At 41.8% G+C, this 14,875-nt stretch overlaps 1 protein-coding gene across 1 annotated transcript in view; it reads right to left on the bottom strand.

The window, feature by feature from the left end:
• Positions 1-404: 404 nt before the first annotated feature.
• RASA3 (RAS p21 protein activator 3) overlaps positions 405-14,875 on the bottom strand; it is a 104,031-nt gene continuing 89,560 nt past the window's right edge. The window contains exons 16-24 of the mRNA XM_032189339.1: positions 14,686-14,763; positions 13,676-13,753; positions 13,053-13,126; positions 9,178-9,284; positions 8,131-8,213; positions 5,201-5,412; positions 4,359-4,462; positions 2,863-3,046; positions 405-2,273 (exon numbers count right to left, since the gene is read on the bottom strand). Of these exons, the coding sequence (XP_032045230.1) occupies positions 2,198-2,273; positions 2,863-3,046; positions 4,359-4,462; positions 5,201-5,412; positions 8,131-8,213; positions 9,178-9,284; positions 13,053-13,126; positions 13,676-13,753; positions 14,686-14,763 (996 nt within the window). The 3' untranslated portion in view covers positions 405-2,197. The remainder of the gene's footprint in view (positions 2,274-2,862; positions 3,047-4,358; positions 4,463-5,200; positions 5,413-8,130; positions 8,214-9,177; positions 9,285-13,052; positions 13,127-13,675; positions 13,754-14,685; positions 14,764-14,875) is intronic.

Below are 14,875 nucleotides of genomic sequence, written 5' to 3'. Positions count from 1 at the left end.
CTTTTTCAGCTGCGGTCTACCAGCTAAACCACCACAGTCGCTCAGCTGGTGTGGGTCTGCAGCAGGTTTCCTCCAGACGCTTCTCGGAAACGCTCGTGTCTGTTTGGGTGACAGTCACAGAGCACCTCAGAGCCAAAGCTTCACTCACGTGAGTCCCCAGGGAGGACTGGTAAACTCTGGAGACCTCCAGCAGACACTAAAGAACACTTCTGCAAACACCAGGGCATGCTCCATGCACCAGCAACTAGGTAATAACACAAGGAACCAGCTGAAAAGGCCGATGTGAAGCTGGGCAAAAACTGCTCCATCCACAGCCCAACTCCGACCAGCTGACGCTGTGCCAGCCAACAGCACCCCTGGGTGACCATTAGGAACCTAAGGAGACTCCGGATGCACACGCAGCCTTCAGAAATAAAACATTTCTTTTAATTGGCAAGTAGAACACACGTAACAGGTCATTAGTATTTTATAAACAATATTAAGTTACAAATACAGGTTAAAAATTGCAGTTCATGGCAGCTAAAAGCTCGGAGTCCAAAATGCACCTCTGCGACGCGGTATTTCCCTTTCCCCAGTCTGCTGGGCGAAGACGAATAAAAGATTGTTTATTGTCTGCTAGGAGGTGGTCTACTGCATACTGAAACAAAAAGAAAACCTCATTCCTAAGAGCATCACTAAGAAACGGAGGCATTCAAGGCCATTCGGCCATCTCAAGTCACATCAGGTGCAAGGACAGGGTGGAGAGTTACTCTGTAAGACCTCCAGCAAAGATCCAGCTACCTTCACGTTGAGCTGACAGCTGGATGCCTTCTGTCCCAATTCAGCGTCAAACCAGCACTAGCTCCAGGCCACAGAAGCTTCAAGTCCATCATGCAGGCTTCCGTGACATCAAAGCCAGACGTCTTGTAAATCAGACCCTTATACAGAGGAAGGTTACTGAGTACAACTAAACAGCTTACATAAATATATGTCTCGTATTTAGCAGATCTTTATTCCCCTCCCTAACGACTTGTGTTGGTATTAGTGAGATACGCAGCCCATCCTGTTTTTAATACACTCAGAACATTAACGAGTTACCATTACATGTGTTAATACACTAAGTAGCCTTTAGCAGGTCTCTCTCCCTCTCAAAAAAAATTAAAAAAAAGTGTTTAAAACCAGTTTGGGAAAGCTAGAAATCTATTTTCCAGAAAAGCGAGTGGTACTAGGGTAACATGGACTCCAGTGCTTAAACATCCTTTCACATAAAAGCCATCTTGACAGCTTTTGTGCCTGGGACTCAGTGTATCTCAGCTGCCAGGCCTGTCTTCCATTCAGCCTTCACGCTGTGGCAGTAAAAAGGTCATCAAAATCAGCTCACTTCACCTTTCGGCTGGCAGACTTTCAAACATTGCCGTTGTTGGGCTGTATAAAAAGAGACGAGTGGCTCTGACATGAGTTCATTTCTTTCTTGCTCACATTTCTGAGAGTCAGTTTTACTACACCACTGGGATTTCATCTTCAGAAGCAAAGTCTGCTGACTGTGGCTGGAGAAATGACTTTGTATCTCAAAAATATCAAGAGTACCATTCAGATCTGAATTTCTATTAAAAACTGTGCACATTTAGCAAAAAAATTATGCTGCTGTAAAAACAAAAGGTCTGCTCCTTGGCCTGCTCATAATACAAGCTACAATGAAAGAGATTACACCAGAGGTTTTTTTTTCCTCTGCTTCTGTTCTAAATGCAGGCATGAAAAGCCAAGTGTTACTAAGCTGTTCCTAAGAGAGCACGCAGGGGTGTGGCATAATATACATGAATCAGGAACAAAAACAGTAACAAACAACAATTCTAGAAAATGCTGCATGTCAGCAGCACGCTCGGTTTCTGAAACGTAAGGAGTTGCATGGGAGTTGTCAAGATGAAGTCCACACACCTTGATCATTGAACTGATCACTAGATTCCAAGAAACCAAAGCGAATTTAAAAATACACGTGACAACAGCTGCCTAGAAGGCAGAGTTTCATCATCTGTCAATAACCAGATGAATAAAGTGCATAGCAACTATTATAACAGTTCCTTGAAAAGACAGTATGTTCAGCAAGTCTCCGAGTTTGTAAGCTTGACACTTATCCATACGTTTTGCTACATGTGTGGCTTCCCTTTTGCTTTGCTGTTCAGCTTCGCCCTTCAGCACTGTCTGTGGTGTCCTTTGCACTTCATATGGAATGCGCTGAGATCTCCGACTGCTGCCTGATATAAGTCTGGAAGCTCTTGTCACCAATGGGATGTTCTCTAGAATTAACAGCAACAACAGCAAATTATATAGAGAATTTTCTGCCCAGAAACCAGAACATCAGAACAGAAAGAAACAGACAAAACCTTTTCCTAAAGTTTGATTATCAAAGTTGTAATTACAAACTGCACCTTCCTTGCATTGGAAGAACTGACTGGTTGCTGAATTGTTCCCTGCTTTTATTTTTTTATTTATTTTTGGTCAGAGATGCAAAGAGCACTCCTTTATTTATGTGGACACAAACTAAGGCCATGGGGCTGTACCATTCTCCCCACCTTTAGACCAACTCTCAAAAATAAACCCATAAATACACATCCCTTCTGGTATTTACTGCATGTTTCATGAGCATGGGCTCAAAATTAAAAATAATCACACTTACTTATTTTTCAACTCATAAAAGTAATTCATAAAAGTATTTTAAAATTCCTTATGCTTTAAATACTTAAAATACTGCGACATATGAAGTCAAAATCTTATTTCCTATGGATTTTCAGGATCTTTTTTGAACATGAATATGAAGGCCAGAACACAAGCAAGGGAAATACCATTTCCCCAGAGCGTTAACGTGTTGTGACAGCCCATACTTACTGGCTTCCATACTTTGTCTTCTTAAATTTATCCCTCTTATACTGAGCGTGCTCCTGCTCTAAAGTTCCAACACCTTCAATAATCAGCTTTAGTGTTTTATATGTCTCTTTAGGGTCATCGATGATGAATGTAGAATATTCTTCCTCTTCAGGCCCATCATACACAGACTTGCTGCCGCAGGCCTCTGGGGAAAAAATAAAAGTGCAGGAATAGGTATTAGCTTGCAGTTTGAAGTAGTCACGGAAGATGTTTTTACAACTTTGCCCCCAAAAGATTCACACAACAAGCACGAGGACAATATGGCATGATTACTGCACCTGCTACGGAAATAGTCTAAGAAGGGCAAGTCCTGATATTACCACCTTACCCTACCAGGGAGCCTTCCTGGTAAGACATCAGGACACTGCTTACACGGACAACTGCAACACGTTCATTCTGTCATCTGCTTTGGCGTTGTAGGTGAGCACGTTAGAAAGAGAGAATTTCACTCTTTGGCCTGAGCTGTCTGGCTGTGTTGCTCTTCCAGTCCCAGCTGTCGAGTTACCTGCCCCTTGCTGCACTGCCTGTGCCAGCCCCGCGTCCTTTCCCCTGACACTGAAACTGGACGCTGGCTCTGGCAGGGAGGATTCGTTCCAGGGGCAGGCCGGGCACTGGTTCAGCCAGCTCGGAAGTGGTGGAGGATCTGCAGTTTGCAACTGCGTGGTGGCCAGGCCTGGATTAAAGCGCTTTCCAATCCGTGTTTGACACCACCGGCATATCTCGTTTTATAAAACAGAGTGCTATTTAAAGATCAGTGCCAGAGCAAAGGCTTCCCTGCCACTCCCTGTGCTAAATCGGGATTTCTCGTCTGGCACCGTGTACACCGGATACTTTCCTTGGCATGCCCACCAGTATTAACTTCCTCTGCTGTCTCTTCTTTCTTTTATCCTTTATATCACATCTTTATCCACCTAGCTCTTAAGAGTTCCCAGCCCAAACTTCACTTCCCATCACTCCAGACACCCAAGGGTCATCTTTTGTTGATAACTCTGGAAGAGGCCATCGAGGGAAGCCATTTGGATCCAGCCTGTTCTGGGGATCTGAATCAGGGAATGTGCACGTGGCTCCTGGTAACATAAAACCATGTTCCACTGACACCTCAACTTTGCGGGTGCTTCTTTTCGGGCTCAGTAAACTCCTGGTTTAGTCCACGCTCCGATTTGTCAATCCAGAGTATCCAAACTATGCTCTCCGACCGCTCTATTTTAGGATGCTGCGGTTTAAGACCGTATTTCAGACAACTGTTTATTATGCAAAGAACTTTGTACAGACTATGAGACTGCGCGCTGCGCCAAAAATAATCCATACAACCGCCTCAAGGCAGCAGAAAGGGAAACATTAACTAAGGGCTAATCGGGATTTGATCTGCAAGCTTGGTCTGGCTGAAACATACAATTTCTCAAAGGTGTTTTTGCCTTGCTAGGCGTATAAGAGGTGCAAAGATCTTTCCCCCTTACCTTGCATTTTCTCCAATTTTGGCATATACAAGTTGAACAGAGAGTAGATGCGCTCAGTTTCTCTATCTCCATCTATATCCAGTTGTATATTTGCAGGCAGGCCTCTGTAAGGGTCAGGAAGAGAGGTAGAAGGCAGACGTTAAACAGTGTATTATGGCACAAAAAACACTTAACGAGGATGAAAACCCATGACTTCCATGTTTAAAAGCAAGTACTCATGGAAGCCAACAAAATGTACGGAATGGAGCTCAAAACTTCCTACTGTTCCCAAGAGAGGCAGGTTCAAACTTCTTTATGCCTGGATTTATCCAGCGTGCTCTCACTCTGACTTGAAAGAGAAGACTGTGCCAATAGCCAGACATTCTGGTGAATTAATCTACTATAACCAGATGGAGGAGCCAGAGCACTGAATTCCCAGCCACCCAGGTCTTCTATTCTGAGGCTAACTCCCACTACACACTTGTTGCTTCTCTCAGTTTAGACAGAAATAGCTTCCTGGGAAGCAGACTCCTCATTTAACAGAGACCCTGCTCGGAAAAGATCAGTTCAGAATTAAATCCAGACGCAATCTTTGTTTCAGAAATTGACAAACAAAACGCTGAAGGGACGTCTGGCGTATTTGCTAATGGCAAATGATCAGAATGAAAATATTTTAGGCCACAATCAACTCCTATCGATGTTTTGAACTCTACAAATTTCAACATTTTGGTTTGCAGATACTGACAGCGTCAGAAGTGACAACACAGAGGGCCTCTGAGAACAAGACACTGCCTGCACGGCTGGTGCACTGACACACACAGCCCTGGCAGTATCCAGACCAACGGCACGGTACCGATCCTTACCCTGTGCAGGGCGTGCAGCCAGGAGTGTTATCTGCAGTGGCTTTACAGCAAAGCCAGTGGCCGTTAAGGTAGGCGGAGGGATGGTAGACCGTCAGGCGCTTCTTGTTGCACTGGCTGACTTTGGTGAGGATGTCGATCCAGTCCTTGGCCTCCACGCAGTTATTTGCTTGGATGTACAGGACTCTTCTTTCAGGCTGGATCACCTGGAACATCTGCAAACACAGAAGTAAACCACAGAATGAACCACCTGATTGAGCTGGTGAACCTAGGACCAGGCTCAGACCAACGATTTACTGACGTAAAAACAAAATGCAGAATGCCCCAATAAATACACTTCAACACAACATCAAGAAAGCGAGTGTGCCCTTAAAACAAGAAGACCTTTCACCTGGTACAAGGAACAAGATACTGTTCCTCGAGGTGATGATTTGCAAGCAGCTAATATCAACTTGCTGGTTGGGCCTCCGCAAGCCTCGGGGACACAATTTTAGTAATGCCGCGGCTCCAAGTTTTGGATGGCTGGCAGAAGGAAGCAGTGCAGGGCTGAAGGGAAATGCTCGTCAGAAGGAGGCAGGAAAGACTCAAAATGAGAGTCTGGATCCGACCTTTGGGACAGCTTTGCTTTAACTGTTATATCTGTGGTCTTTTTAACACTTCAGCATGATTCTTTCCTTTTAGGAACTTCCACTCTTCCACACCCAGCCATAGCTGCTGTTAGCAAATCACAGCGATGCATTTTCTCTGTTTCTCTTTAATTGCCTGGGGGTGGTTCAAATTCCTACACGTTAATTCTGCCTTATGGCTCGGGCACTCAAAATCTAAAATAAAGCTTCCCCTGCCTGTCCAAAACAGCTTCTGCTCCAAGATGGCACAATTGCCTTTATTTTCTTCCCCTTGAAGAGGCAAGTTTCTGCTGTCCAGCCTTACTGCTTGATGATGAACACTTGCCATTTCCTTTACCTTCTGCAAATACATAATATTTATGGGTTTTCCTCTGTCAGATATTCTCAAATTATCCTTTTCCCATTCTACTTTCCCATTTGATTATTCAAGCCATTCGTCATAGCACTGCCCACACAATTTGGAATATTATTTTCCAAACGGCTGGTTCTTCTCTTCTACTTCAGAAAGCAAAAACAAAAGGGCATAAAGCATCAATTTTGGGGGTGTGGGGTGGTCTTGTGTAGAGCCAGGAGTTGGATTCTATGATCCTCGTGGGTCTCTTCCGACTCAGGATATTCTAAGAAAAGTGAAATTCACTTTTGTGTATGACAAAGACCTGGAATATTGGCCTGAATTCTGCACTGGAAGGTCTGGAGAATGTTGCAGGCTGGCACCAGGCACCGTCTCTCCTTCCCTTGGTACACTTTCAGGTGCACATCCTTCAAAACTGCTTGCAAATATACTTGCTAATTTGCAAACGAACAGCTGTCTTGTAATTACAACATCACTTACAGCAGGAAGCAGAAGCTCCAACAGTCATTTCCCTGGGTTTAGTATCCCCACAGACACCAGACAGTAATTAGAAAGGCACAAAGGCCTCTGTGTAACAGCAGTGGATGAGCTGTGAGTATCAGTCCAGCACTGCCAAAATGCACACCAAAGAGGCCTTTTAGTAAGACTTCTCAGGACATGGTTGGCAATCCGAGTTTGGGCAATGGGGAAGGAAGGACGGGAAGAGGAAGACAGCAGTGTGCAGCTCGTGCCTCTGCTAACACAGCGACAGGGAAGAGAATTTCGATGTCCTGAAGGGGTAAATGGAGCCTGCTGCATTACAACAAAGGGATAAACTGAAAGGGTAGGGCTTTGTGTAAGGGGATACCAAGCTAAGTGAACTAGCATATGGCAACAACTAAGCCAAGAATTTCAAGTGGTTGCAAGACCTTTACACTGTCAAAACCACCAGTTGCTTCTCGTACAACACACCAGACCTGAGAAATACTTCGAGGCACTCTCTGGGCCACAGTGTGCTTAAGGAAGATGAAGGCCGCTTGAAAGGCGATGCACAGCCTTCCTGCCAGACACGCAGCTTTATCAGAGCAATAAAAATAGATTTGGTACAATTCAGAGCACAGATACACAGAGAATATTTATAGAAAACGTGTATCTTTAATCACACTTAGCACCCATGATGGAATATCCATCGCCAATACATCTGCTGTGGTGTCTTGAGAATTCAGTCCTTGCTGCAGCATTCTATTTATGTATGGCAAGATAAATGGGAACATAAATGTCACCAGGAGAAGGTGACAATGGTATTTTCTACTGCTTATGGAAAGACTCGGAACCTTACTTTCCGGAATGGATGTAGTCACCTTCATTTCCTAGTCAATAGTGACTTGAAGCATCCAAAAAACCCCACAGTTTCTGTTCATGCTCACTGTACAATCTTCTACTGTTAACAAAAAAGGGATATTTTCCCTGTAATAAACATTTTAAATTAAGAGAGATATTCTGGATGCGTTTTAGCCTGGCAGACTCAGTGTAAATTAAAGAATTCCTTCACTGAAGAGATAACTGGAATTATAGCCCAGCTCCTCTCCATACACAGCAAGTTTTATCTCAAGTGTATGCCTGTGATCGCTCACAAGTACAAGCAGCCAGTTCCTTCCCAAGGGAGAGGTCTGACAGAAAGGGCAGGGACTCGATTACCTTACCTGTGCCCAGCACTGTGGAGCCCAGACAGCTGACCAGCAGCGGTCAGGACTGAGTGTGCTGCGGATCACGAAACCCAAGGACTGCTGACTGGACTGTGAAGAATCTGAATGGGCTGTACTTTTGGAAACTCCTGCTACTATATAGAGAAGCAGCAGCTGTGGTTGTACGTCTTTCAATAGAAACCCAATCCACGTTACAAAAGGGAAAAAGGCGATTAGGCTGGTGGATCCAGACCAGCCTAACGAGTAAGTTAATGAAGATGACCTACTTACATTTTTCATTTTAAAGGATTCCTCCTCCAGTCTTTCCACTGCCAGAATGTTTTCAATTGGAATGCTACACAGAGGGTGATCACCTGCAGAACGAATACATAGACGCTGAGCAACTTATTCACGATTCAACTTCACCCTCTGCCCTTATTCTTAATGCTGATTCAGTTCCTTTGAAGATCATTTTGACTGCATAGAAAAAAAAAATATCTTTCCCTCAGCAGGGATTTACCAGCATGGTCCTGAAGCATTACCTTAATTTCATTTCTGCTTTCAGCAGCACTACGTTATGCTAGCAAATCTCTGAGAAATTGACTGCTGCAGCAGGGCACAGAATATTTACTGAGGAGGTGAAATAAATCATTCTTATGAATAGCTGAAATATTTTGATGGTGGTGACGTAAGATTCCAAAATTGAGTGTGAGATGATGACCGACATGATCTGAACATCTTTCCTCATCTTTTTCACTCTAAATTTATTTATTTGATAGAAGTGAGTGATATTTGGTGTGTACTACTGAACCAACAGAACCAATTTGTGAAAAGCAGAATTCTTGGTATTAGGCAGCATTAAGCGAACAAATATTTGCAGGTTCAAAGCTGCAAATCCCTGACTACTGCAGTCAGTTGTGCTAATGCTGCAGAATTTATAAGAACTAGCAGAAATGCATCTGACAATATTCAATACAAATCCAAATCCCAGGGTAAAGTATTTGAGCTCCTGAGTTTTGTGTCCTAAGACAATCTCCTAAATAACTGTGAAACCTACAGATAATGCTAATAACTAATACTGAACAAATACTATCAAATATTCTGCTAATTTAGATCATCTTGGGCTATCCAGGAGCCTTCTCTAGCAGTCAGTACAGATATACTAAAAAAGGGCAAGAACATACAGGCTGACAGACTTCTCTGCCCTGTGCCTTCTACAGTTACAGATCTAGATATCAGTGTTCGGTTCTTACATTATTATCTTCATATTTAATCTTCACTTTGATGTGTGTTTTTTTTTTTTTTTAAAAAAAAAAAAGCCTGGCAAACCTTTGTTACCTTTGCTTTTCTGATAGGTGAACTCGTGATTTGTCAGGCGAAACCATCTCTTCTTGAAGTTTTTCATACCAAATCGTTTCCTTCCTTGTGCTCTCTTGATCATGAACCTAGTAAACAGGACCATGGTTGTTAAAATAGACCAGATATTACACTTACATGCATATATATATATATGCATACATGTTTTATATGTATTTATGCATATAGATTTAGACATAAATACATATAGGTAGATATACACAGACATGATGGCACTCACAAAGCTTTAGGAGGGGACTCATGGTGTTTTCTCATTATTGAGGCCTTGTCACTTGACAAGGAAAGGAAAGTCACGTTTGGATAGGTTTAGTGCAGCTGTTAGTTGAGCCTGTCCTTTTTCCAGATCTAGATACGGGGGGCAAGACAAGTAGCTTGATTTGTAGTAGATACAGGGACTCTAGTTAATTAGCTGAACTGCAGCACGTGCTCTTTCTTCCTCTGTTCCAAATCCAGCTAAAGGATTTCCTACTACAGCAGAAAAAGGTTCTGCTAAGCCTGACACAACTCTACAAGCTTTCTTTTTTTTTAAGCTCAAAACGTTTGGAGTATGTTTAATCATTAAAGGTAAGTGTAAGGCTTCTGGAGCACAGGGACTGTGTCCGGCCATGCTTTAGTCACTCTCATGCTTCAGAAAAAATCAGGATGCTCCACAATGCCATTTGCGATTGCACATTGATGCTGCCGTTAGGAATGGGTTTTCAATAAGCAATTCAAAGCAAGTTGATGATTGAAAGCTAGGACAACCCCCTTTTCTTTGGCAGACGAGAGGCATTCGTTTAGTGAGTTGTCAGTTTTAATTAATTTCAAACTCGAATTAGCTTACGAGGAACTGTGAGGCATCCGCCGCCTTCCTAACCACTAAATCAATACGAAAGTTTCAAGGTGACTTTGGAGAGCCTGGTGACTTCATACTGCTCAGCCTCACTTTTGGTGTAAAATGTGTATCCGAATGCAGTAGGGGAGTTGATAACAGCTACTCTACACGTTAACTACTGTGCGAAATACAGAACTGTACAATGGAGGCAGTAAAAACTACTTGCTAGAGAGTAGTTTTTATCAGGTAGGAAAGCACTACGCAGCACAAAGAGCACACAGATTGAACAGCGAGTGACTTGGTTGAAGATTTTCAACAACAGAGCTAAAATGCTTCGAACAGCCAATCCTATTTCTTGCTTTGGGTATCTTCAGTCAGAAACAATTGCATTGCATCCAACTGAACAGCAGGGCTGTTTAAAGCTTGAACAGAAAACCAAGTTCCTTCAGACTTTAACTATTTTGTGACCAGCTGGGCTCGTGCCTGCTGCCCATTCCAAGTTTTATGGGCAAAAGCAAGCACTGTATAGAGCAAAAAATACATATATTTTTTGTTTATCAGCTATAGTTACACACTCATCCCATTTTTAAAATGGTCAGTTGCTGTCTCAGTCCTTGCTCTCGGATTCCAAGAGAAAGCTTTAATACAACCATATTATTCAGATCATCACCAGGCCCCACTGGAGGGGTGGCAGTCTTTGTATTCTAAGGTTAAAGCAAATTTCAAGGGAAGAGCAGATATCCTTGGGCTGGACAACATGCTCTGCAAGTTGGTTTCTCTTTTTTTTTCATGCCAACACTTATAAGGTGACTTAGAACTGAAGATTCCTACTAAGCCTTCCTAGCTGAGACACACAAACTCCATACTGCAGAGCTAAGGGCAGTATTATTTCATTTCTGGTTAAATTTTTCAGAGCTGACATAGCTGAGGGAAGAACGTGCTTTGATTTCCCACAGATAGGTGTCAAGTGTTCAAAACCACTGAAGTTTCAAGGTCAATTTAAAAAAATAAAATAAAATTGTTTCTAATATTAGCAGAGTGTGTGAGAAGTTGGAGCAAATAGTCAGAAGTGTGAAGGAAAAGAAGTTGAAGATGAGCCCCATTCCAGGGCTGGATGGCCAAAGAAACTTTCTCTTCTTGTGGTTATGGTGGACCTGAATTTGGATCTGCCTTAGCTTTGCTTGGAAGCATCAGCATGCAGCTTTCACCCACAAGAAAGGCAGGACTAGTTCTTGTAGTTCTCCTTTTGGAAAGAAACAAGCAGACAGCTACCAAGCAGTGATGGCATGAGCAATGCCAGCAAACCCAGGTGCCAGTGACTAAAATCTTTGGTACTACGCATCCATTCAGAAGTACATACGCTATAGCTTTCCATCTAGAGACTCTTAATAGAAGGATAGATTTAAAAAAAAAAAGAAAAAAAAAAAAAGAAAGAAAGAAAAGGAAATAAAATAAAAACGTTGCACAGACAAGCAGACACCCCACTAACCAGCCAATGAATCTGGAGAGTAACCAAACAAAAGGCCGTGAAAATTCCCACCCACTCTCCATGACACAGCATGGCAATAAAGCAAGACATCAGGAAAGACTGAAGTAGCTGAAGCCTACTCTGCAGCCTGGAGAACGAGTTACATGAATGCTATTTGATGTGTAACTTCTTAACCACTCGCAGTGAGTTCTTCGGGATATGCACACTGATTGTTAAGCACATTTCAATGCTTTTTGGAGCCTCTCCCTACAGATAGAAGTCCGTAATTCTCTACTTTCAGCAGGTTTTTGATTAAGGAGGAAAAAAAAAAAAAAAAAGGACTCGGTCAACATGGAAGAAATAAATAACAAAATGTTTTCTGCTGGTTTTACACAGGCATTTCAGGATTGTTAAACAGACTGCTTCCTTCCCAAATGTAAGTCAGACAAATCTACTGCTGTGAAGGAAGGACATGCTGTCAGCCAGGAGCTACAGCAAAGCACCAACTGCCCCTACCAGCTTACCTGCACGAACTATTACCATCAACTTTCTTTACTGTTAGTTTAAGAGTCCTTACAACAGCAGCCACAGGCCGAGCAAGAAAAGACAGAAAAAAATCAGACAGGAGCAAAAGAAAGACAGAGGCAGAAAAAAAAAATAATGTTTTAGAGTTAGAGGGAAAATGTTACAAACGATACAATTCTTTTCAGAAACAAAAGAATGATAAATGTACAGAATTCAAACAGACAAACTTGCTTCTAGAGACAGACCCTCATCAAAGAACTGAGCTGCTGAGGCTAACTGGAAGTGGCAGTCAGGTTTTTACTGAAAATCTAATTTTTATGTGACAGAGATACCAAGAAAGCTTACTTTCAGCAAGAGTTCAGCTTACTAAGCTCTGACGGGAAGAATTTGGATTTTTACTTTCCTCCTCCCAGCCCAAAGAACAGTGCACTTAGATGATCTTAACTCATTTTTTAACACAAAAAAAAAATGTCAACATTTAGTCTCGAAAACGAGCATGGCATATAGAACATGGTTCCATAAAACAGAAAGGTACTGAAAGCAGAAACTGTTCCAAATGTACCATAAATTTTCCTCAAAATGGCCCTGGTAATGATTAGCATATGCATTTTAAAGGGCAGCAAAAGCAGATCCCATTTGCAGGCTTTGCCCTCACCAAGATATTCAGAATCTGCATTCACAGTGAAATTTTACAGCTTTTGTTCACTGTGGTTTAAAAAAAGAAAAAATAAAACTTGATCTTAACACTGTGCTGATTTAAATTTATTTTGCATTAACTGTGCTAATTGAGGTCTACAGGCTTCTTTTTCCACCATATATTTCAAAACACTCTTAATATAAGGTGTTTAAAACAAACGAAAGGATGTTAAAATGAACTAGAGCAGCCACAGAGAGTAGAAACAGCAATACAATGATTTCCCTACACTCTTTTCTGAATAGACAGATGGAATAGGGGTGGGATAAAAGATAGCTGCCTCGGAATGGTAGCAAGCACACGTTCAGAGGGTTTTGTGGCACATGCATGCTTACCCTTCTTTAAGCAATATAGGTTGCTCTATGCTCTTGTGATCTCTCCTTCCTGAAGACGAAATTAAATCTAGAAACTAAAAGGTGAAGAAAAAGCATAAATGAAATGGCAGTACAGCACTACCCAAACTAAAATCTTTAACGTTAGTCCAACACGGTGCTACAAGGACATACTGTAAAAGTAGTTAAACAGAAGGGTACTGGCAGATACTTGAGGAATTTGGGAGGTTTCCTGGGCTGTAAACTAAAAATAGCACAAACGCTCCTAAGCAGCAAAGCTGCAGATGACCAGCCCTTCTTTTCCTGTTTCCCCTTTGTTACACAGATCTTTCAATTCCTTTTGGGCTAAGCAATTTTCAGACAGATCTGCAGCATCCCATGAAGCACGCCCATGACTCGAGCAATAAGCAGCAGCTTATTGATCCAACCTAATTATTAAACAGAAGCAGACCCAAAGAGATTATAACATTGGCATGCACATAATTTAATGCATTCCCAAAATTACAATAATTGGGAGCCTGCCTTTTCTAGCACACACATCCTAGTTTACAAACAGCACACTCTAGGACTCTGAGCATCAGCTTCAACAACACGTAAGGATGATTCAGAACATTTACATTACGTACATTTTTTACTGCATCTGCGTATTTCTGCTCATTGAAATAGTCGTAAAAAGTAGCCATGTAGGATTCCTTGAAATTAGCCTGAAATACAAAAGCAAAACCATGCATATCATAATAGAGTTTATACCTAAAATATTGTTAACAGTACCAGACCATGAGACAAACCGCCACAGATAAGGGGTTTTTCTTTCTGGCCAGAGGTAAAATAACCAAAAAGCGACTTTCCCGTTGTACAGCACACACTCAGTAGTACCAAATTCTTATTTCAAATGGTAGTAGAACTCATCCCAGATGCTCAATTAATACAGTTAATAATGCATTATTCAAAAGCTTCAAGCTTCTGCTTTGGCTTTTAATCCCGGTCCTAAAAGCTGACAAAAAGCGTACGGATTCTATTGCCTCAAAGGACTCTTAATTGAGGTACAAATTCATCTACAGTAGCCTGGGTTAATTGTAACTAGACCACCAGCAGCCCCAAATTATCATCAGATATAGTAGTTTGGTACCTTTAGAAACACGCTTTACTTCATTTAGAAGTACAGAGCACGGGCATCCAGATCTCATTTCACCTCTGACTGGCAATAAACTGAACTGGTACGAAAAGCAAAGCCCTGCCTTTCCCTTTACTGGGATATTCTTACCAATTAAGGCTTTAAAATGCAGAGACAATCTGAAAAACCCTGTGGAGCTGCTATCATGTATCAGATGCAAATAGAGAATTTCACGGGTTTTCCTGATCACTATCTGTTCTTCCAGAAGGAAGGAATGAAAAGCCCTGGAACAGTCTTCTAGGTTGGGCACAAATTTTGCTTTTACTAAAATGTAGTTCAGATTAAGACAGACTTATTTTTCCTGTGAGCATATGAGGCTTATATTCAAAGCAGAGGAAAGTAGTTTTGCCTAAAACTAGTGCTACTCAAGAATTGTAAAGGCTTAATTACAAGTGATAAAAGCTTTAAAGAAGAAATCACTTTCCGGAATTAAACGTTTAAATGAAAAAAAAACATACTTACAGATTTAGATTTTGATAGGCTGCCCAGTGTTTGAATGGTTTTAGAGATAAGTGTCAAAGTTCGAGAAGTCTGAGGATCCTAGGAAAGAGAAGAACAACATTAAATGGATTGGATACTTAAAACATCTCTTAGTTCTTATTCTCCTTGTAGAAAATAAACATAAGATTAGAAAAGGACCAATAAAACGCTA

The sequence above is a fragment of the Aythya fuligula genome, chromosome 1 (assembly GCF_009819795.1).
Source record: "Aythya fuligula isolate bAytFul2 chromosome 1, bAytFul2.pri, whole genome shotgun sequence".
In the NCBI taxonomy this organism is placed as follows: Eukaryota; Metazoa; Chordata; class Aves; order Anseriformes; family Anatidae; genus Aythya; species Aythya fuligula.
This window is presented reverse-complemented; position numbering and strand designations above follow the sequence as displayed.